Source organism: Pan troglodytes, chromosome 19 (genome assembly GCF_028858775.2).
Source record: "Pan troglodytes isolate AG18354 chromosome 19, NHGRI_mPanTro3-v2.0_pri, whole genome shotgun sequence".
Taxonomy (NCBI): domain Eukaryota; kingdom Metazoa; phylum Chordata; class Mammalia; order Primates; family Hominidae; genus Pan; species Pan troglodytes.
The window spans coordinates 93,397,798-93,422,108 of record NC_072417.2 but is presented as its reverse complement, the minus strand read 5'-3'; the positions used below and the strand labels follow the sequence as shown (position 1 = coordinate 93,422,108).

General features: G+C 45.8%; 2 protein-coding genes across 4 annotated transcripts in view; one reads left to right on the top strand and one right to left on the bottom strand.

Annotated features, from left to right (window-relative positions):
* LOC129137558 (uncharacterized) overlaps positions 1–24,311 on the bottom strand; it is a 47,713-nt gene that overhangs the window by 13,901 nt on the left and 9,501 nt on the right. The gene's annotated exons all lie outside the window — the stretch shown is intronic.
* LOC129388392 (eukaryotic initiation factor 4A-III-like) lies at positions 320–23,442 on the top strand. 3 transcript variants are annotated; one of them, XM_063799421.1, is made up of 13 exons: positions 320–2,334; positions 2,407–2,606; positions 5,161–5,233; positions 7,560–7,626; positions 8,113–8,175; positions 9,357–9,489; positions 9,747–9,827; positions 10,338–10,479; positions 11,232–11,370; positions 12,002–12,117; positions 13,168–13,275; positions 13,372–13,499; positions 13,997–14,248. In XM_063799421.1, exons 2-13 carry the CDS (start codon positions 2,438–2,440, stop codon positions 14,011–14,013), a joined length of 1,236 nt encoding a protein of 411 aa, XP_063655491.1. In that variant the 5' UTR covers positions 320–2,334; positions 2,407–2,437; the 3' UTR covers positions 14,014–14,248. The 3 variants fall into 3 exon arrangements, 1 of the variants encoding a protein (XP_063655491.1); XR_008540109.2 differs by adding an exon at positions 19,937–23,442 and having other exon boundaries at positions 2,090–2,606; positions 13,997–14,190; XR_010153127.1 differs by adding an exon at positions 17,449–23,442 and having other exon boundaries at positions 2,090–2,606; positions 13,997–14,190.

The window sequence follows — 24,311 nt, the reverse complement described above, 5'->3', positions numbered from 1 at the left end:
CCAAAGTGCTGGGATTACAGGCATGAGCCACCAGGCCTGGCCAGGATGCTCTGGTTTTAACTAAAATTAACCTTCATAAAAGGAGAGCTTTTCAAGCACTCCTAGAAAGAAGCTGTGGATTAAAGATGTGCCCAGTGATGCAAGCCAGATTTGTGACCATAAGAAAGGACAGCACCGGGCTCATGCCTGTAATCCCAGCATTTTAGGAGGCTGAGGCGGGCAGATCATGAGTTCAGGACTTCAAGACCAGCCTGACCAACACGGGGAAATCCCATCTCTACTAAAAATACAAAAATTAGCCGGGCGTGGTGGTGCATGCCTGTAATCCTAGCTACTCAGGAGGGTGAGGAAGGGGAGTCGCTTGAACCGGGAGGCAGAGGTTGCAGTGAGCCAAGATTGCGCCACTGCACTCCAGCCTGGGGAACAGAGCGAGACTCTGTCACACACACACACACACACACACACGCACACACACACACACACAATAGCGGGGCGCGGTGGCTCACGCCTGTAATCCTAGCACTTTGGGAAGCCGAGGCGGGCGGATCATGAGGTCAAGAGATCAAGACCATCCTGGCCAACATGGTGAAACCCGGTCTATACTAAAAATACAGAAAATTAGCTGGGCGTGGTGGCGCGTGTCTGTAGTCCCAGCTATTTGGGAGGCTGAGGCAGGAGAATGGCGTGAACCTGGGCGACAGAACTTGCAGTGAGCTGAGATTGCGACACTGCACTCCAGCCTGGGCCAACCCAGCAAGACTCCGTCAAACAAAAAAAAAAGGACAGAGCTGGCGCTCGTGGAAATACAATTTTCCCAAAGTTACAAACATGATTCTCAACAGCATGAACTGCCCTTCAAAGATGATGGAGCTGCTTCAAAAGGCGTTAGAGGAGCTGGGTACGAAGAAGCACTTAAAGTGTCAGATAAGAAAGCGGTTAGTGGCTGTGCGTAGTAGCGACACCTGTGGTCCCAGGTGCTCTGGAGGCTGAGGCGGGAGGATCGCCTGTGCTCGGGAGGTGGAGGCTGCAGTGAACCGAGATCGCGCCATGGCACTCCAGCCTGGGCGACAGGGCCAGACTGTCTCAAAACAAACAAACGAACAAACCAAAAGCAGGTTAAGATGCGCAACTGGTCAAAGCTCTGCTGGGCAATTAAAAAATGATCCCGTCTGGGTTATCTTTGCTGCAGGACATGCATTAGCAGCACCGTCTACTGACAAGTGGCCTTCATTAAGAGCAAATGGCAGGCTCAGCGTGTATTTTACTTTAGAACAGCTGCTTGCCGGGCACAGTGGCTCATGCCTGTAATCCCAGCACTTTGGGAGGCCAAGGCAGGCGGATCACCTGAGGCCCCGCAGTTCAGGACCAGCCAGGACAACCCTAACCCCCACCTCCCCCAACCCCGTCTCTACAAAAAAAATTTAAAAATTAGCCGGGCGTGGTGGCGCGCTCCTGAGGTCCCAGCTACTCCAGAGGCTGAGGCGGAGGCTACAGTGAACCCTGATCCTACCACTGCACTCCAGCCTGGGCGACGGAGCCAGACCCTGTCTCCAACTCACCAGGCAAACGGTGAAGACACACCCAGGCGCGTCCCCTAAGAGGGACGCCGGCGTCAGGGGCCCTGGCCCTCCCCAGCGCAGACCCGCCGGAGCCCAGCGCCGCGCCGGGGCCCACCACCGGCGGCCGTGAGGGTTTCCACCCGAATCTCCCCGGCGAGCTGGGCGCCTCCACTACGGGTCCGCGACGCAGTCCACCCACTGCGGGCCCGAGAGAGGACCCGTGCTCGTCATTTTTATTCGAGGCGGGGCTATCTGGGGACCCCGCCCGGAGCGGAGGCCCCTCGCGGCCCCAGCCTGTTTCCAGGGAATTCAGGGCCACACGCCGCTCAAAGAACCTCAGCGCCCCAGTCCGCGAAATCCCGCAGCCGCTACGAAACACCGCCAACTTCAGAGGTCCCACACCCTCCATCCCTTTTGTAAGGAACTGGGTACCCCGCCCTCAACGAGATCCCGCGGGAACTGCATATGGCGCGAGAGCAGAAACACCTTACTTTTCCCTGCGGCAAACGCCCAGTTCCCTTTCACGTGACGAAGAGTGCCCCGTCCCCCAGAGGCGTGGCCGCGTCGCACGTAAGCACGTACGCACGTAAGCACGTACGCACGCACGTCTCTCGCTTTGGCATACTTAAGGCCTCAGTTCTCGGCCCCGCTTGGCAGTTCTCTTAAGGTCGGCAGCGGCAGCGAGGTCGGCAGCGGCAGCGAGGTCGGCAGCGGCAGCGAGGTCGGCAGCGGCAGCGAGGTCGGCAGCGGCAGCGAGGTCGGCAGCGGCAGCGAGGTCGGCAGCGGCAGCGAGGTCGGCAGCGGCAGCGAGGTCGGCAGCGGCAGCGAGGTCGGCAGCGGCAGCGAGGTCCGCTGTGCTCTTCCGCGGACTCTGAATCATGGCGACCACGGCCACGATGGCGACCTCGGGCTCGGCGCGAAAGCGGCTGCTCAAAGAGGAAGACATGACTAAAGTGGAATTCGAGACCAGCGAGGAGGTGGATGTGACCCCCACGTTCGACACCATGGGCCTGCGGGAGGACCTGCTGCGGGGCATCTACGCTTACGGTGAGCGGGCGCGGGCCGCGGGGGCCAGCCGGGGGCGAGTCGGGGGCGAGCCGGGGGCTGAGGGCCCGACTGGTGACTCCCGGGCCGGCCCTGCGCTCCGGAGGTCGTGGTCAGGGTCGAGGCTCGGGGGCCAGTGACGTCCGACCCCCACCCCCACCCCCGTCCTCGCCCTCACGCCTGGCTGTGTCGGCGCTTTCGGTGCGTGTCCCCCGTGCAGAGCTCGGCGCTGGGTCTGTCGGGGGCTGCAGCCGCTTCGAGGCGCCTCAGCGTCGTTCATTCAGCAGATAACTGTTTTCTCCCTATTAGCTTTTCTGGGTACTGGGGTTTTGGCGGTAAAGCGGATGGGTTTGCGCCTTTACGGGTTTTGAATTTCGTTTGGGGGGAAAGCATACTGTCAGGCTGCCCGGGCAGTGGTGGTTGCTGTGAAGAACCTGCAGCGGGGTAATTGAATAGAGTGGGACCGGGAAGGAGGAGAGAATTAGTAAAGCAGAGAGGTAAGGGGCTTCGCAGGAGGGGGTGCCATTTGAGCAGAGTTCTGGATGAAGGAGACTGTTAATGAGAAGAGGGAAGAGCAGTTGGGGCAGAAGGAACAGCTGGTGCCAGGGCCTTGCAGCCCTTAGCCAGCTGCATTCCAGGAACTGAAAGAAGTCCCCTGTGGTGGGATTTTGGAGAGCTAGTCGGGGCAGATCTAGCAAAGACGTGTAGGGTGACGAATAATTTGAATTTCATTTAGAAATCTAGTGGGAAGCCACTGGAAGGTTTTAAGTAGCTATGTGACACGATCACATTTACAGCTTTAAAGATTCTTCTGGGTGTCTGTAGATTTGAGGTGAGGCGAGGCAAGGCAGGAGAGGAAACAAGAGAGTTGGGAGCTTTTGCTCCAGTTCAGGGAAGAGAGGATTGTGCTGCCTTGGAGATGGAGTACCAGGGAGCTGACAGCATTGGCTGATGGATTGAACGTGAGCGACAGAAGAAGGAGAGTTGGAGTGTTTTGAGTAAGCGGTGGTTGATGCTGCAGACATTTGGCTAGGTAGGCAGCACTCCAGAGAGTCAGAATCAGGAGCTGTCTCTTGGTATGTTTGAAAGATGTGAGGAAGTTGAGGGAGAGCCTGGAGAAGAGGTTGGGTTGGGCACATAGATGGGAATGACCAGCATCTGGGATAAATGGCCTGTGTTTAATGCTTGGGACAGGGACATTTTTTATCGTGTAGTTCTCTTCCTTTTCTTTCTTCCTTTTCCTTCTGACAGTCCTGCTCTGTCACCAAGGCTGGAGTGTAGTGGCATGATCTCAGCTTATTGCAAGTTCCACTTCTGGGGCTCAAGCGATTCCTTTGCCTCAGCCTCCCGAGTAGCTGGGATTATAGGTGTGGGCCACCACGTCCTACTAATTTTTGTATTTTTAGTAGGGAGGGGATTTTGCCATGTTGCCCAGGCTGGTCTTGAACTCCTGACCTCAGTGATCCACCAGCCTCTGCCTCCCAAAGTGATGGCATTACAGGTGTGGGCCACCCCACCTGGCCGTATCCTGTAGTTCTTGATGCCACAACAGTTTGGACAAAGTGAAGCGAAGTTGCTGAGGATGGGTGGTGAAAAAGCATCTCAGGCAGCCTCACAGTGAGGCTGACAGCCCCACCTGGTTTGCTGGCACTCAGGCGGTCCCTGCCCTAAGACACTGTTGTTCGTTTCCCATCTATGTGCTTGCTCTTCATGAAGAGTTTAAATCATCTGCTATATTTGCGTTTGTGTTAAGATGGGAAATTGTGCTACATTTTCTTTTGTTTCTTATTTTTCGCTATGCCCCAGAACTGAGCAGAGCTACATATAAGAGACTACCAAAAAATAATTGAAATAGAGTTTTTGTACATAAAATTTTATTTACTTGAAAAACACGTGGTTCTTCTTGAAAATAGCCTCACCCTTTGGTGTAGTAGTTGCTTTGCAAGAGAGATGGTGTTGTAGTTAGTGAGCTGCATCCAGACAGAACAACACAGGACACCCTGCAGCGTGACCCACGCAGGTTAAACGGAGTTGTAGACCTGTCAGCAACACACAGACTTAATGCTAGCTAGTAGGAGAGAACAATGGCTAAAGTGACTTTCCTGTTTTTTTGTTTTTTTTTTTTTAATTTAAAAAGTAGTATAGGTTGTTTGTAATCCAGTCAAACCTAAGGGAGTAATTAGAGTAAAAAGTAAGTTTCTTTCCACCCCTCTACTGCAGTAACTGCCAGGAACATTTTGGCACTTATACTTCCAGATGCTGCACGCCCAGATTTTTTTTTTTTTTTTTTAAACAAAAGTGGTGTCTATATTCTACAATTTGGTGGTTTTTTTAAAAATAGAGATTGGTCTTTACAAATAATATCCCACGTTAGTGTAGAAATCCACTCAGCGCAATTCATTGAGCCCCTGGGTTTTGAGAGCTTGCTATGTTGAACACTGGGTTAGGCTGGAGGACAGGTTCAAAAAACAAACCATGTCTGCCCCTGAGGAGCTTACAGTACAGGGTTTCTATGCCGTCATTGTGGTGAGAGCTAATTTTTTGTTTTTATTTGCAGGTTTTGAAAAACCATCAGCAATCCAGCAACGAGCAATCAAGCAGATCATCAAAGGGAGAGATGTCATCGCACAGTAAGTTGTCCTGGGGTGCGGCGCAGGGCTGGATGTGAATTTGGGCAGCGCAGTGCAGTTAGATGCTCCGGGATGACTGTTTCCCTCAGCTTGTACACGCTCAGTTCCAACACTTTCCCTGACTTTAGCCACAGGGTTTAATAATATTTTTAATTTGTGTTCTCTACTGTAGAAAGCTTTCATTTTCTTTTTGAGATGGAGTCTCGCTCTGTTGCCCAGGCTGGAGTGCAGTGGTGCCATCTCGGCTCACTGCAACCTTTGCCTCTCAGTTTCAAGCTATTCTCCTGCCTCACCCTCCCAAGTAGCTGGGATTACAGGCATGCACCACCATGCCCGACTAATTTTCATATTTTTAGTAGAGGCGGGGTTTCACCATGTTGGTCAGGCTGGTCTCAAACTCCTGACCTCAGGTGATCCACCCTCCTTGGCCTCCTAAAGCGCTGGGATTTCAGGCATGAGTTACCGCACCCGGCCAAGGCTTTCATTTTCTTAGCCAGCTTTGCTTAGTGGTTTGCTGGCATGTGGAATTGTATATAACACAATTTCGGAAAAACAGACTGTGCTTTTCCTCTGCTCTCACACCACCACGACAATCATCAGCACAGAAGACGACTTCTGTGAGCAGAGGTGTGGGGGTTTTCCAGCTGGGTGTCCTCCAGTTCAACTCTCACACCACCTGCCTGGAGATAGGCCACATCCTGCAGGTTGAGGGCTCAGTCCCCATGACTACCCTCTTTTCAGACACCAGTTCTAAGTTCGGATCTCTAGAACTTCTGACCAAGCAGCTTCAAGTTGGGTTCCCAGGATCTCCTCTTTAGGTTGGATTAATTTGCTGGAACAGCAGCTCAAAGAACTCAGGGAAACACATTTAGTGGTTTATGATAAAGGGTACTGCAGAGGATACAGATATGGGGGGAGGGGTGCAGCCTCCAAGGGGCGGGTGGTCACCTCCCGGAACCTCCTTGTGTTCCACTGTCTGTGTTCAGCCATCTAGAAGCTCTTGGAACCCAGTCCTCTTGGGTTTTTATGGAAAATTCCATGAGGTCAGCATTCTTTCCCCCATAAGGGAATAGGGCAGGAGCTTTTCTGGGATAATACCATAATGCTTTTTTAAAAAAAAAATTTGAAATTTAAATTGTTTACATTTTTCGAGACAGGGTCTTACTCTGTCTCCCAGACTGGAGTGCAGTCATGTGATTACAGCTCATAGCAGCCTCAAGCGATCCTCCCACCTCACCCTCCCAAGTAGCTGGGACTACAGGCACACATCACCATGCCCAATTACTTGTTATATTTTCTGTAGAGACAGGGTTTTGTTGTGTTGCCCAGGCTGCTCTCAAACTCCTGGCAATCTGTCTGCCTTGGCTTCCCAAAGCCTTGGGATTACAGGCGTGAGCCACTGTGCCCGGCCTCAACATTTTTTTTGTTAAGATATGGGGCCTCACTTCGTCACCCAGGCGGGAATGCAGTGGTGCAGTCATAGCTCACTGCAACCTCTAACTTCAAGGATTAAGGAATCGTCCCGCCTCAACCTCCCAAGTAGCTGGGACTGCCAGAATGTGCCGCCGTTCCTGGTTAGTTTTTTGTTTTGTTTAGAAATGGGGTCTCTTGCTGTATTGCCCAGGCTGGTCTCGAATTCCTGGCTTCATCCAATCCTGCCTCTGCGTCCCAGAGTGTTGGGAATACAGGCCTGAGCCACCACGCCGTGACATGAGGGTCTTTATGACTCACAATCTGAAAGGCAGGGAAGATTAGAGCCCTGCTGTGGAGCAGGTGAAAGGAGAGCAGAAGGTCAGAGAGATTGTTTCCTGAGGCCTAACAAACCCATCAATTTAATAAGACTGTAATAAGGGCTATGGGAGCTGTGAGCCAGGAACTCTGGATGAAAACCTGTATATAGCCGTATCTCCTAGCACCACAAATCCTCTTTTCATAGCTTTATCCCTCGTTTGCCTAATTTCAAAAAAGACTCATTTACACAAAAATTTCTTTGGAGGAGAGAGTTAGTCCAAAATCCTAGAAGGAAAAGAGTTGTATTTCGATAAAGGGGAGTCCTCCTTTTTCTGACACCTATGAAACGCCTCTTGAAGTTAGAGAGTCTGTGACTCCATTGCCCCCGTGCAGAAGCCATGTCTACTCTCTTCATGGACACTTAACAAGCTGTGACACTGGGCCCGAGTCCTGCCTCCTCGCAGTTAAGATGGTATTAGGTACGGGGGCTTGCTCTAAGAAGGTACCTAAGTGCCTCTGGAGCCCAGGCCTTGGAGTGCAGCTGTGGCGTGGCCTGTCCTCCCTCTAATCCCACTGCTTTTGTTTCCTTGAATAGGTCTCAGTCCGGCACAGGAAAAACAGCCACCTTCAGTATCTCAGTCCTCCAGTGTTTGGATATTCAGGTAATTTGCCATTCTTAAAACAAACTGTTATGTAATTCTAGGAAATACTTGCTTTTTCTTCTGTAACTACAGTGTTCAAAAAGTATAATTTAAAATTTACTAGTATGTATTGACTCAGCAAATTTTTACACAGAGTCTTAGTTGTACACTAATATTTGCACTAATATTGTGTCACGATTTGCTATTTAACTAGAGGAAGCTCTTGTCTGCAGACGAGGATCCTGACACATTAAGTTATTGTTGGATTTGCAATTTAAATGACATTAATATTTGCTAACCTGTAAGAGATGAGAAGTATGATTAATATGAGATACTATTTCTCATATTGATCTGAGTGTGAATGACTACAATCCACTTTGATAATACTGTGGATTCTCTAATTTCTGATAAATTCTTTCACCAGGTTCGTGAAACTCGAGCTTTGACCTTGGAATCCACTTTGATAATACTGCGGATTCTCTAATTTCTGATAAATTATTTCACCAGCTTCGTGAAACTCAAGCTTTGATCTTGGCTCCCACAAGAGAGTTGGCTGTGCAGATCCAGAAGGTGAGATGGCTAAAGATAGCGGTGTCCGATTAACAAGTACTGCTTTTGTGATTTAGTTGTGAAACACCGACTTATTTATTTAATCCAATCCTGTTTTCTGATACCTCAAAACTTTCTTCCTGATTAACATTTTGCCATGAATCATTATATAAATTGCTGGTTTGTATTAAGTCATTTTTGGTGTGGCTTGTGTGCTCTCGGTAGTTTTTTACAGCCTTAGAAATGTAGATTTTTTGCGAAAAGTCAATTTTAATAAAAATAAATTAGGCCGAGGTGGGTGGATCACCTGAGGTCAGGAGTTTGAGACCAGCCTGGTCAACATAGTGAAACCCTGTCTCTACTAAAAATACAAAAAAATTAGCTGGGCGTGGTGGCAGGCGCCTGTAATCCCAGCTACTTGGGTGGCTGAGCAGGAGAATCACTTGAACCCGGGAGGCAGAGGTTGCAGTGAGCTGAGATTGTGCCATTGTCCTCTAGTCTGGGCAAGAAGAGTGAAACTCTGTCTCAAAAAAAAATAAATTGTACCCATTTTATACTTAACGTAGTATAAAGACGTATGTTTAAAAAGATGTATATTAAGATGTTAATGTTGGTTTCTTCAGTGGATGGGATTATGAATTTTACATATTCTTTTCTGTTAATGATATAGCTTTTGTAATAAGAAACCAGCAGGCCGGGTGTGGTGGCTCACGCCTCTAATCCCAGCACTTTGAGAGGCCGAGGCAGGCCAATTAGGAGGTCAGGAGATAACGACTCCCTGAATACACATATAGGATGCACACAGCACAGTGTGCTAACACGGTGAAACCCCATCTCTACTAAACATACAAAAACAAAATTAGCCTGGTGTGGTGGCGGGCGCCTGTAGTCCCAGCTACTCAGGAAGCTGAGGCGGGAGAATGGCCTGAACCCGGGAGGCGGAGCTTGCAGTGAGCTAAGATTGCGTTGCTGCCCCCCAGCATGGGCCACAGAGTGAGACTCCGTCTCAAAAAAAAAAAAAAAAAAAAAGCAAAATTAACTTGTTTTTGTCAGAGAAAAGAGCAGGAGAATTTTGTGGTTTGGAGATAAGAATGGCATAAATAATAATCGGTGATCATCTCGGAGGAGAAACAGTCTTTCTTTTTGGAAAATGTGGATGTTTCTCTCTCCCACCCTGGACGTGAACCTGTGCTTTGTTTCAGGGGCTGCTTGCTCTCGGTGACTACATGAATGTCCAGTGCCATGCCTGCATTGGAGGCACCAATGTTGGCGAGGACATCAGGAAGCTGGATTATGGACAGCATGTTGTCGCGGGCACTCCAGGGCGTGTTTTTGGTAAGCACTTTTGTCGCTAAAAATGGTGCTGCCGGTAGTATTTGTAAGAAGTGCTTAAATGGTACAGGACAGCTTTCGATTTGGTAGGCCGCACGGTAGACTTTTGCACCTGGGTCACTTGCAGGAGGTGGAGGGAAGGTCTCTGGAACCCTGAGACCAGTGGAATGATGAGCTCTTTCTTGGGAGCCTCAGGTGTGATTATTTCAAAATCTCATAGATGTGATTTGTCATAAGTATTTCAAAATCTCATGTTATAGATATGATTCGTCGCAGAAGCCTAAGGACACGTGCTATCAAAATGTTGGTTTTGGATGAAGCTGATGAAATGTTGAATAAAGGTATGAGTAACAAAAGAATTACTTTTCTACTGACATAATTCTTAGTTCTTAAATTTTCACAGTGTAAAATTGAAACAGCCAGTGACTGTTCTGAATGTGAATAGCGTTTTCATCGTGGAAAAACAATTGTGCCTTGGTGGCAATTATGAACAAAAAATTCCTACCTTGATTTTATTTGTTTATTCATCGTGGGTGACTCAGGCCAGCCTCTATGGCTTTTTATTTGGTATCTAGGACTCTCGGGGTGGGTTTCTTGATCCCTAGATCGCTTCAGATTGAAGAAGCACCAAAGGGAAACCAGATTCCCTCAACCAGATAACACTCCGGGGGGCGGGGAGTAGGGACGGAGAGAACGCGTGGATGTGGCCTGGTGCTGTAAAAATGAGATTTCCTGTCAAACGTACCTTATCACCACTCTGCCTCTAACCCAGTGGGAACACTGGGCGTGCACCTTCCATTTCTGGGTGTGCCGCCCTAAACATCCCTCACCTGTCTTGCTCCCTGTCCCAGGTTTCAAAGAGCAGATTTACGATGTATACAGGTACCTGCCTCCAGCCACACAGGTGGTTCTCATCAGTGCCACGCTGCCACACGAGATTCTGGAGATGACCAACAAGTTCATGACCGACCCAATCCGCATCTTGGTGAAACGGTAGGAGCCCCTCTTGTCAAGTTTACTAGAACACTGGGCCGCATTTATAAAGGATTTTATGTCGTAATTTCAAAAACTTTTCATAGCCAGAGTCTGGCTGTGTTGCTGAAGCTGGTGTCAAAACCCGGACCTCAGGCTATCCTCTTGCCTGAGTGTAAAGGAATTGAAAGCATGCAAATTCTTTTAAAATTCCTGTTTTAAAAAACCAAATAGGCTGGGCAACATAGAGAGACCCTATCTCTACCAATAATAAAAAATTAGCCAGGTAGGGCGGCACATGCCTCTAGTCCCAGCTACTCAGGAGGCTGTGGTGGGAGGATCGCTTGAGGTCAGGAGGCTGAGGCTGCAGTGAGCTTTGGTTGTGCCACTGCACTTCAGCCAGGGCAACAGAGCAAGACCCTGTCTCAAACAAAACAAAACAAGACAAAACAACCCATCTTTTACAATCCTCATTGTGGTTTGAACCAATAATTCTAAATTTAAAAATTAGGTGACTGTATTTATTTATCAGTGTTTCATTTAGAATCGTATTCCATGTGCTGCACATTGTGAAATGTTAAGTAGGATACAGAATGGAGGCCTGTGTGACGGAAGTGGTGATAGGATGGAGGACAGGGCTGGGGCTGCTGGGTCTGCACCAGATATCACGGTGTGACCTTCTCCACCAGGGTCTCCCTGGATCCTGGCTTGGCCCACCCTCAAGTCCTAGAAGGAAGGATGAGTATGTAACAGGATTTGTCTTTGTCCTTCAGTGATGAATTGACTCTGGAAGGCATCAAGCAATTTTTCGTGGCAGTGGAGAGGGAAGAGTGGAAATTTGACACTCTGTGTGACCTCTACGACACACTGACCATCACTCAGGCGGTCATCTTCTGCAACACCAAAAGAAAGGTGAGAGGCACTGCACAGCCTCCATGTGCTGAAGGGAAACTGCAGATTGAGTCTCTGAATGACGTCAATCAAGATTTTTCAGTAAAGGGCCAGTTTGTCCATATTTTAAGCTTTCAGGGTATGTGTTCTCTTGTAAAAGCAGCTGTAGACAATATGCAAACGGTCACGTGGCTGTGACCATTAAAACTTCATTTACAGAACAGCGATATCAGCCACCCCTAAAGATTCAGATTTTGTTGGTTGAAGGTGGACCCCAGGCCTGAGTAGTTTTAGATCCCCAGGTGATGGTAATGTGGAGGCAGACCTGAGAACTGTCGGCCACTTTCCTGAGAAAGGAGAGGAGTTGGGCTACATTCTAACAAGATTGGATTTCAAATGAGAATGAGCACACCTGGCCCCCTCCCCCCATAGAGTCATTATATGGAGAAAATGAAGTAAGAGGGTTTTGTGAGTGCACCCCAACATTTTCTGGGAAAAAGTTTGTACATCCAGTTAGGATGATTCTGAGTTTTAAGAGCAGTTACCTTATGAATATTGATACTGGTTCTGCAAATGATGCGGTAAAGTGCCGAATGCACGTCTCTGCTTTGGTATACTAGCTTGCAGTAGCATCTGTTGATTGGATTTGTAGGTGGACTGGCTGACGGAGAAAATGAGGGAAGCCAACTTCACCGTATCCTCAATGCATGGAGACATGCCCCAGAAAGAGCGGGAGTCCATCATGAAGGAGTTCCGGTCGGGCGCCAGGTGGGTCCGCTATGCTGTGGCTCTGCAGGTCAGGGTTTGCTAGACTGTGCTAAGCACTTCATATGCACTGCCTAAGTGCAGGCCCCACACCCGGGGGGATGACAAGCTTCTGCTCTGAAAGCTGAGGCCCTGGGCGAGCAGAAAACCTTCCAGTTAATGAGGGGTCCGCTGTGCTCCTGTAATACTTAGGTTGAGGTGATAACTAGCCTTAACTAGCCAAGTTGGTCACCTTGGTTACAAGTGTGTGTCTTCTTTTCCAGTAAGTAGGGGGGTTTTCTGTTCATCGTTTCGATTAGTTTAATTCCACAGTGGTCAGAAAGCGTGGATTGGGTGGTTTCATTCATTTGAACTTGATTCAGACTTCCTTCTTTGCCCACCTTGTGGTCAGCTTAACAAATGTGCTGTGTGTGTCTTTTTTTTGTTTGTTTGTTTTTGAGACAGTCTCACTTCGTTACCCAGGCCAGAGTGCAGTGGTACAATCTTGGCTCACTGCAACCTCTGCCTCCTGATTTCAAGTGACTCCTGTGTCTCAGCCTCCCGAGTAGCTGGAATGGCTAATTTTTTTTTTTTTTTTTCATTTTTAGTAGAGATGGGGTTTCACCATGTGGGCCAGGCTGGTCTCGAACTCCTGACCTCAGGTGATCCATCTGCCTCAGCCTCTGGCAGTGCTGGGATTACAGGCATAAGCCGCCGCCATGCCCGGCTGAAGTTACCGTTTTTAATTTTTTGCTAGGCAAAAGTGAAGTATTTTTCCCAATTATTGGTTTAGGACCGATTAAACAAGTTAAAGATAGTCTAGTAAAAGATGTCTATTTTTTTAATCTGATGGAGCACATGACCGAAGTAACTAAATCCACCAACAGCCCCTCTGCACAGGGGTTTCTGGTGCTGTCCCTGAGGCTTCACGTTTGCAGACAGACTGTTGAGAGAGGAGAATCTCGTATATTTTGGACCTGCAGCCAGGATTCCTTAAAATTAGCAATGGAAGCAAGTCCAGTCTTATACTTGTATGAGTAATTTAATCACCTCAAACACTCTTTCTTTTTGCAGCCGAGTGCTTATTTCTACAGATGTCTGGGCCAGGGGGTTGGATGTCCCTCAGGTGTCCCTCATCATTAACTACGATCTCCCCAATAACAGAGAATTGTGCATACACAGGTAGGGTGCAAGCTCTCATTGGCTTCACTTCTGTGACACATTTACTAAATCTTGATTGTTATATATACTAACTGTAATATTGTTTTATTCCTGAAGAATTGGGAGATCAGGTCGATATGGCCGGAAGGGTGTGGCCATTAACTTTGTAAAGAATGACGACATCCGCATCCTCAGAGATATCGAGCAGTACTATTCCACTCAGATTGATGAGATGCCGATGAACGGTAGGAAATCGTCCAGCTCTACTGTAATTGTAGAGGGAACTTCCCTATTCTTAGTTTGGGGCACTTGCGTTTGTTTTTTTGTTGTTGTGGTTTGTTTTGTTTTGTTTTTGAGACGAAGTTTCGCTCTGTCACCCAGGCTGGAGTGCAGTGGCGCGATTTCGGCTCACTGCAACCTCTGCCTCCTGGGTTCAAGCAATTCTCCTGCCTCAGCCCCCTGAGTAGCTGGAATTACAGACGCGTGCACCATAGCCAGCTAAGTTTTGTATTTTTAGTAGAGACAGGGTTTCACCGTGTTGGCCAGGCTGGTCTCGAGCTCCTGGCCTCAAATGATCCGCCCACCTCAGCCTCCCAAAGTGCTGGGATTACAGGCGTGAGCCACTATGTCTGGCCTGTTTTTTGTTTTGAGAAGTCTGTTGTGAGGTTTTAGTTAAATTTACGTTAACAAATTTTCATTTTGTTTGTGTTGTTCCTTAATCTGTTTGTTTCTTCACTTTCAGTTGCTGATCTTATCTGAAGCAGCAGATCAGTTGGATGAGGGAGACTGTTCACCTGCTGTGTACTCCTGTTTGGAAGTATTTGGATCCAGATTCTACTTGATGGGGTTTATATGGACTTTCTTCTCATAAATGGCCTCCCGTCTCCCTTCCTTTGAAGAGGATATGGGGATTCTGCTCCCTTTTCTTATTTACATGTAAATAATACATTGTTCTAAGTCTTTTTCATTAAAGATTTAAAACTTTTCCCATAAACTCTATACTTCTAAGGTGCCACCAGCTTCTCTAGTAACTTACTGTGTAGTCTTGGGTCATTTCACTCACTTTTCTTTCTTTTTTTTTTTTTTTGAGACAGAGTCTCCCTCTGTTGCCCAGACTGGAGCGCAGTGGCGCGATCTCCTCTCACCGCAAGCTCCACTTCCTGGGTTCATGCCATTCTCCTACCTCAGCCTCCCATGTAGCTGGGAGTACAGGTGGCCGCCACCATGCCAGGCTAATTTTTTTGTATTTTCAGTAGAGACGGGGTATCACCGTGTTAGCCAAGATGGTCTCCATCTCCTGACCTCGTGATCCACCCACCTCGGCCTCCCAAAGTGCTGGGATTACAGGCGTGAGCCACTGCACCTGGCCCATTTCACTCACTTATCTAATCTTTTTTTTTGGAAAGAGTTTCATCATTGATGAGTTTTGCTCTGCTGCCCAGGCTGAAGAGCAGTGGCACCATCACAACTCATTGCAGCCACAACCTCCTGGGCTCAAGCTATCCTCTCACCTCAGCCTCCTGAGTAGCTGGGACTACAGGTGCATGCCAGCACATCTGGCTAATATTTAAATTTTTTGTAGAGACAGGGCCTCACTTTGTGGCCTAGGCTGGTCTGTCACTCATGGGTTTAAGTGATTCTCCCATCTTGGCCTTACAAAGTGCTGGGATAACAGGTGTGAGCCACCATGCCTGGCTTTATTTTTCTAATTTTTTTATCTGTTTGTTTTTTTGAGAGCCCAGGATCTCCCTGTCGCCCAGGCAGGAGTATAGTGGCAGGATCATGACTTACCACAATGTTGACAAACTACAACAGATAATTATCTGTTTAAATATTTAAATTATTAAAGTATTTAAGTTATCTGTTGAAATAGTTAAAGTAATTACCTGTAGCTTTATAGGCACACAGCACCACAGCTGCCCAATTTTTAATTTTTTTTTTTTTTTAAATGATACAAGCACACGTATGTTCACTGCAGCACTATTCACATTAGCAAAGACATGGAATCAACCCAAATGCCCACCAGTGAAAGACTGGATAAAGAAAATGTGGCACACATACACCATGGAATACTATGCAGCCATAAAAAGGAATGAGATCATGTCCCTTGCAGGGACATGGATGGAACTAGAAGCCACCATCCTCAGCAAACTAACACCGGAACAAAAAACCAAACACCGCATGTTCTCACCCATAAGTGGGAGTTGAACAACGAGAACACATGGACACAGGGAGGGGAACAACACACACTGGGGCCTGCTGAGGGGTGGGGTTTGGGGAGGGAGAACATTAGGAAAAATAGCTAATGGATGCTGGGCTTAATACCTGGGTGATTGGTTGATAGGTGCAGCAAGTTACCATGGCACACGCTGAACTGTGTAACAAACCTGCACATCCTGCACATGTACCTCGGAACTTAAAATTAAAAAAAAAAAAAAAAAAAAAAAGAATGAACCCAAATGCTCATGCTAAACTGCAATTGAGAGAATGCAAATATAGGAGCTAAGTTTGTTTTTTGTTTGTTTTAAGACAGAATAGAACACAGATGGGCCATTCCTTAAATTTATAATGCAGTCAATTAGCCATTTAAAAGGTTAGAGACAGGATGTTTTGAAGAAAAACCAACTGTAGTTTAAATGTGCCCCATTTCAGAAGGAGCTTTCCTGGCCCAAAGTCATAGGGATGGCATCTCTTTTCCACTTAACCATGTTTTGTGCTGTTCTAGGTTTAAGTTATCAAAAGTTCTTTAGGTCTCCGGATTAAATCCTGAAACCCTCACTAGAGATCCACGACAATGTTTACAACACCATTAAAATCTTCTTCTAACCTCTTCTTGCTGCTGTCCCCATCCCTGTTCTCCCTGCCACTGCAACAATGACTTTAAGTGACTTTCTATTTCCCTCCATTCCCTCTTAGGGCTTTTGATATCAGGTTTGAAGCAGTATGGAGGGTCTGAGATAATCATTCTCAGGATTTTAGCAGGGAAATTAAAACCCCATTCAGTCCTGGAGAATGAAGAAGGGGAGTTCTAAGAGCTAGGGTATTGGCCAAGCTTTCTGGAGCCGACAGATCTCTTTAACTATGGAAACGCTATGGTTCTGCTTTCTTCCGGTCTGGCTGTTGCTCTCGCCTGTGGAAGGCCTGTTCTTCCTGCTGTAAGATGTCTTCCCAGACCTTGCTAACCCTGGAGTCAGACTTTCTGGATGCAAATGATGGTTCCACCCCTGCTGGCTATGTGGCATGGGCAGATGACTACACCTCTCTGTGCTTCAGTTTACTCATCTGTAAAATGGGAGGAGTAAATAGTGCCTATTTCACAGGGTTGAATAAGATTTAAATGAGCAACTATAAATAGATTGCTCACAGTGGTGCCATATAGTATGTTCTACTCGTTTGCTCATTAATTTATGTATTGAGCTTGACATAAAATTCTTTGGAAAAGGAGGATCCGTGTCTTTAACAAACTGAAAAACTTCTGCTCAACTTTTGTCCTCCCCACTCCCTGCTTTACATGTTAAATACATGTATCAGTTTCTTTTTTTTTTTTTTATTTTTTATTTTTTATTTTTTATTATACTTTAAGTTTTAGGGTACATGTGCACATTGTGCAGGCTAGCTACATATGTATACATGTGCCATGCTGGTGTGCTGCACCCACTAACTCGTCATCTAGCATTAGGTATATCTCCCAATGCTATCCCTCCGCCCTCCCCCCTCCCCACCACAGTCCCCAGAGTATGATATTCCCCTCCCTGTGACCATGTGATCTCATTGTTCAACTCCCACCCACGAGTGAGAACATGCGGTGTTTGGCTTCCCGTTCCCGCGATAGTTTACTGAGAATGATGGTCTCCAATTCCATCCATGTCCCTACAAAGGACATGAACCCATCATTCTTTATGGCTGCATAGCATTCCATGGCGTACACGCGCCACACCTTCCTAAAGACCCTTTTTAAAGACAGGGTCTCCCTCTGTTGACCAGGCTGGTCTTAAAGTCCTGACTTCAAGCAGTCCTCCCGCCTCAGCCTCTCAAAGTGCTGGGATTACACACACAGTGCTGGGATTACACACCGGGCTCTAATATTTGAAATGGAAATGTTAAAACTGGCCCCTCCCTTCCTGAAATTAGTTGGGATGATAATCTTTATTTCAGGGTTAGGGTGAGCTTGGAAATAGTTTTAAATTTCATCAGGTGATTCTACTTGAAGACATCTGAAATTCTATAGTTTATGAATGGAACTTCCTTTCACTGAAACTGTGACTGGACCCTTGCTAGCCAGCTGGTGGCTGGTAGACCAGCTGCATCATCAGGAGTTGGTTAGAAATGCAAGTGCTCGGGCCCTGTCCTGGCTTGCTGAGTGAGAACCTGCAGGTAACAAGACTCCCAGGTGGCACTGCTGGCCGAGCGGGAGGAGCACGAGACTACAGGCCCAGGCAGCTTAATGAGTTCCTGGCAAGGAGGAACCAGATACAGGTGTGTTCAGGGCATTTGCTCAGCAGCAGTGGGGAGTGACGCCCACCACAGCTCTGGCTAGTGCCAGCCTCAATGTCCGTATCTGCAGGCGCCTGAGCTCACTGAGGCTCACCTGGTCTCATCAGGAGCTGCTGCCAGGCTTGTGTTAGAGGTGAGGAGTGGCTCAGGTTTCCACACAGTCACTCCGGAGGACGGAAGGCCTCCATTACCAGTAAGAATGATTCTAGATGAATAAGCACGTGGTGTTACAGTGGAGGAGGCAGCATTGGTGCCTTGGGGAGGAGATGGCAGGAGAAGGGGTGGGGCTTAAGCTACCCCACACACTGTCTAGGAAAGGTCATCCAAAAAGGAAAAATACAGAACAAGTGTTCATAAAAATGTCAAACTGTACTGACAAATCAGAAATGGTATGTGATTCTCCAAGATTTAAAAACCACCAGTCCTAAAGGTTGACAAGGAAAGTCTCCAGACTTTCTGGAGAGCAGCCTGGCCCTTGGGCAGTCAGTGATGAAAATGCTATTTCCCTTTGGTGGTGTGTGGTTCTGCTGTAGACAGCTGTCTGGAATGTGGACTTCTCCAGGAAGTTGAGCGTTGCTCCTGCCTATACCAGGGAAGGATGCTAAGTGCTCATGGATGGGGGCATGGTGCGGGACAGGGTGGAACATTTGCAGTGATGCTGGGAAGAGAAGGATACACGAGGTAGAGAACTCATGGAGGTTCTTGGGAGGGTGGTTTGGGGCCAGGATCCTCCCAGAGTCCAGATGGAGTCAAGTTCAGGCAGGGGGTCTGCTGAGCCTTGCTAGGGAGGTATCACTGGGCCTCTGGTCAGGTGGAAAAACTGGCTCTAGATCCTGAGGGGCTTCCCAAGGTCCCCAGCAACCAAATCCAGATGAAAAACCCCTGGGTTATGTACTTCATTACAAAAGCATAATCTCACTGAAAAAAAACATAGAAATGCATAATTTGAAAAAGTCATCCTTAATCCTCCTACCCAGATATAACTCACAATTTGATGACTGTCCATCCAGTATTTTAATTTATCTTGTACATCTACCTGTACATAAAGACCTTTTTAAGACAAAATTGTAACCCACTTTGCCATTATTAACTCAGGTTTTTGCTTAGTAATGTATCATATATATTTCACTATGTTAAAAAAAAAAAAAAAGCTACTTTTCCAGCCTCTATACCATGCCTCCTTTGGAAGCAGTTGAAGATTCATTAGAATAATCTTTTATTTGTTTATTTTTTTGAGATGGAGTTTCGCTCTTGTTGCCCAGGCTGGAGTACAATGGTGTGATCTCGGCTCACTGCAACCTCCACCTCCTGGGTTCAAGCGATTCTCCTGCCTCAGCCTCCTGAGTAGCTGGGATTACAGGTGCCCACCACCACACCTGGCTAATTTTTCATATTTCTAATAGAGTTGGGGTTTCACCATGTTGGCCAGGCTGGTCTCAAATTCCTGACCTCACGTGATCCTCCTGCCTTGGTCTCCCAAAGTGCTGGGATTAGGCATGAGCCACTGTGCCCACCCAGAATAATCTTTAGAAGTGATTTTCTTGATCAAGGTACATGTTTCAAATTAACGTTGCAGAAAGATTTTCCACCAATTTATACTCCTAATGGTATATTTTCTGGGTTTTTTTTTTTTTTTTGGGTGGTTGAAATTTATTCAACAAATACATATAGGATGCCTTGTCTTAAAGCCAGGCAATTTTCCTAAAAGAAAAACCATATAAAAAGGGTTCTAACCAAGAGCTAGAGTGTCCTGACCCTTTGAGGTATGTCTAAAGTATAGAAATAGAATGGTAATGTTGATGCTGTTGGCATGTTTCTTTGTAGTAAGATTGTTTAAAATAATACATAGACATAAAATGTATGACGAAAATAGCACAGCACCGAAGAAAGGAGTAATGGAAGTATACTGTCAAGATTCTTTATTACTTGAAGGCAGATTGTGATGAATTAAAGATGCGAAACATATATAAAAGTGTTAAGCAATTTTTAGGTATGAACCTTTAAAGCAATACAAAAATGTGAAACAGAAATAAACAGCCAACGTAGGAGACAAAATAAGAGTTCTAAGAAATACTTAATCTAAGAATCCTGAAAAGGAAGGAAAAGGGAACAGAGAACTTATGAGATGGACAAATACAAAACGGTAGTAGGTTGAAAATAACCATGTCAATAATTACATTTATTGCAGATTGTCTGTCTCACCTCAAACTAAAAGAAAAGCAAGCTAAACCCAAAGGAAGCAGAAGAAAGGAAATAATAAAGATGAGAGTAGAAATAAATGAATAGAAAAATAATAGAGAAAATCAATAAAACCAACGGTTCATTCTTTGAAAAGATCGACAAAATTGACACATCTTTAGCAAGTCTAAGGAAAAATATGTTCAAATAACTAAAATCAAGAATGAAAGAGGTGATGGCACAGCTGACTGTACAGAATACAAAGTATCAGTGCCATGGATTGTTTGCCAACAGATGAACCTTGATAAAATGGAGAAATTCCTAGGATAAACAGATTAAATCAGTAATCAAACTTTCAACAAAGGAAAGCCAAGGCTTGTGAATCCTGCTAAACTTTTACAGAATTATCACCATCACAATTTTTTTTTTTTTTGTTTGTTTGTTTTTGACGCAGAGTCTCACACTGTTGCCTGGGCTGGTGTGCAGTGGCACAATCTTGGCTTGCTGCAACCTCCGCCTCCTGGGTTCAAGTGATTCCCTTGCCTCAGCCTCCCAGTAGCTAGGATTACAGGTGCCTGCCACCACATCCGGTTAATTTTTTGTATTTTTAGTAGAGACGGCGTTTTACTGGGTTGGCCGGGCTGATCTCAAACTCCTGATCTTGTGATCTGCCCCCGTCAGATTCCCAAAGTGCTGGATCACGAAATCTTTCAAAAAATATAAGGCAGAACATTTCCCAACTCACCCTGAGGCCAGCATTACCTGACACCAAAACAAAGCTACCACAAGAAAAAACTAGATCAATATCATATGAATGTAGATGTAAAAATCCTCAAAAAACTGGCAAAACAAATCCAGCAACATATAAAAAGGATTGTACACTGACAAAGTGGGATTTATCGCAGGAATGGAAAGTTGGTTTAATATCCAAAAATCTGTCAATGTAATACACCCTATCAATAGAATAAAGGACAAAGTCCACATGATGATTTACAGATGCAGAAAAAGCATTGGACAAAATCCAGCACCTTTTCAAGATAGAAAATAAGAATGGAAGGGGGCTGCTTCAACCTGATAAACAGCATCGATGAAAAACCACAGCATTACCCGCTAAGGTTGGGAACAAAACAAGAATGCTCTTGCCACGTCTATTCCAACATTGTACTGGAAGTTACGAGCCAGGACAATTAAGCAAGAAAAGAAATAAGGCATCCAGATCGGAAAGGAAGCATCAAAACTCTCTAGTCCCAGATGACATGATTTATACCTAGAAAATCTTAAGGAATTGACACATTTAAAAAATCACCTATCAGAACTTATAAATGAGGTCAGCAAGGTTGCAGAATATATGTTCAACATAGGAAAGCCAGTGTTTCTGTACACTAGCAGTCTGAACAACCTGAAAATGAAATTAAGAAAATAATTCCATTTACAATTGCATCAAAAAGAGTGAAATATGTAGGAATAAATTTAACAAAAGAAGGGCTATACTTGTTCACCGAAAACTACAAATAGCTTGTTGAAAGGCATTGCAAACCTAAATATATAAATGTCCCAGGTTCATGGATTGGAAGATAACTTTCCCAAACTGACTGATAGAGTTAGTTAGGCTTTGTGTCTCCACCCAGATCTCATCTTGAATTGTAATCCCCCTAATCCCCACATGTCAAGGGACAGACAAGGTGGAGGTAATTGAATCATGGGAGCAGTTCCCCCCATGCTATTCTTGTGATAGTGAGTTCTCACAAGATCTGATGGTTTTATACGGGGCTCTTCCCACTTCACTTGGCACTTCTTGCCACCTTGTGAAAAAGGTTCCTGCTTCGTCTTCGCCTTCCACCATGATTGTAAGTTTCCTGAGGTCTCCCCAGCCACACTGAACTGTGAGTCAATTAAACTTCTTTCCTTTTTAAAGCCCCTGGGCTCAGGCAGTTCTTCATAGCAATATGAAAATGGACTAATATACTGCTCTGCAGTGTTTAGGAGAATGTGGAGAAACTGGAACCCCCATACATTGCTAGTGGGATTGTAAACAGGCACAGCCTTTATGGAAAACAGCTTGGCAGTTCCTCAAAATGTTGAACGTAGGAGTTGACCTAGCAATTCTCCTTCTAGGTCTATACTCAAGAGAATTAAAACAAAAAATCTGCACACATAAAGCTAATGTGTTCATAGCATTGTTCATAAGAGCCAAAAAGTGGACACAAGCCAGATGTTCATCAGCTGTAAGCAAAACTGGTGAATCCACACAATATTACTTGGCAATAAAAAGGCATGAAGTGCTGACACACTACAACCTGGATGAACCTCGGCAATATGCTAGGTGGAAGAAGGCAGACACAAAAGGCCACACGTGGTGTGATTCCATTTACATGAAACGTCCTGTACAGGTAGATCCATAGAGAGATTAGCAGGAAACCATTCACAGTGGTTTCAGGAGATTGAGGGGGGAAGAGGGGGATGGGTGAAACGAGGAGTGGCTGAAAATGAGTATAGGGTTTCTTTTGAAGGTGATTCTAATGTTCTGGAATTAGATAATCGTGATGGTTGTACAAGCGTACTAACAACTGAATTGCATACTTTAAAATGGTAAATGTTATGGCGTGTGAATTACATCTCAGCAGAAATATCATGAGGAATTTCATGCATCCTCTAAAGTTACACTTAAAAAGCACGAGCAAGGGAAAACAAGCAAATTGCCTACTGCAAAATTAAAAGACAGATATTGTTCGGCTGGATTATAAAGCCATACACAACTCTATACTATTGCTTATGAGAAATATAAAGACAAAAGTGAAAAGATGGAGAAAAATACACCATGGTAATGCACACATCAAAATAAACCTGAAGCAGCTCTATTAATATTAGACAAAGGAGATCTCAGAGCAAAGAATATTGCAAGGGACAAAGAGAGTCATTTGATAATGATAAAGGGGTAATTCATTAAAAGGATATAACAATACTAAATACCTATGCACCTAATAACAGAGCTTCAAAATACAGGAAATATAGGAAGGAAAAATGGAGAAAACTGCAAGGGGAAATAGACAAATCCACAGTGGCAATTGGGGCTCTCAGTAACCCTCTCAGGAACAAGGCACAGGTGTCCTCTCCCTTCTGTTCAATATGACACTGTGGATTCTGGCCAGTGCAACAAGGCAAGAGAAAGAAAAGGCCTCCAGGGAGGAAAAGAAGAAGGCTTTCTTCACAGATTATATGTTTCTCTATGTAGAAAATCCTAAGGAGTCTACCACAAAGCTACTGGAACTAATAATTGAGTTTCGGGAAGCTAGCATTCTACAAAGTCAATATAGAAGAGTCAGTTGTATTCCTATATGCCAGGAATGAACACTTGGAATGGGAAATTTGGAAAACACCACCATATACGGTACCATCAAATACATGAAATACTTGGGGGTATATTTGACAAAAGATGAGCAAGCTCTGTAATTGAAAGCTACAAAACGTTGCTGTGAGAATTAAAGATGTAAATAAATGAGAGATACACTGAGCAGATTGGAAGAGTCGATACTGTTAAGACATCAGTTCTCCCCAGGTTGATGTACAGACTCAACACAATTCCAACCAAAATATCAGGAAGCCTCTTTTGGGAGAGTGGGGATAGGGCTAAACATTGACAAGCTAGTTCTAGAAGTTATATGAAAATACAAAGGATCTAGCATAGCCAAAACAACTTTGGAAAAGTGCACCAAGCTACTCCTGATACCAAGAAATATTATAAAGCGACAGTAGCAAAGGCAGTGTGGTATAGTCATAAATATAGACCTGTTGTAGATCCAGGGAAAAGAGTAGAAAGTTCAGAAAGACTACACATTTATGGTCAATGGATTTCCAACAAAGGCACTTAAGCAGTTTTATGGGGAAAGCATAATGATTTTTGGTTGTGTGTGTGTGTGTGTGTGTGTGTGTGTTTTGAGATAGTCCAGCTCTGTCACCCACACTGGAGTGCAGTGGCCACAATTATAGCTTACAGCAGCCTCGACCTCCTGAGATCCAGGAATCCTCCCACCTGAGCCTCCTTAGTAACTGGAACCACAGGCATGTGCTGCTGCATGCATCTAATTTTTTATTTTTTCATTTTTAGTTTTAAAATTTATTTATTTTGAGACAGAGTCTCGCTCTGTCACCCAGGCTGGAGTGCAGTGGCACGATCTCAGCTCACTGCAAGCTCCACCTCCCGGGTTCACACCATTCTCCTGCCCCAGCCTCCCGAGTAGCTGGGACTACAGGCAGCCGCCACCACGTCCGGCTAATTTGTATTTTTAGTAGAGACGGGGTTTCACCGTGTTAGCCAGGATGGTCTCGATCTCCTGACCTCGTGATCCACCTGCCTCGGCCTCCCAAAGTGCTGGGATTACAGGCGT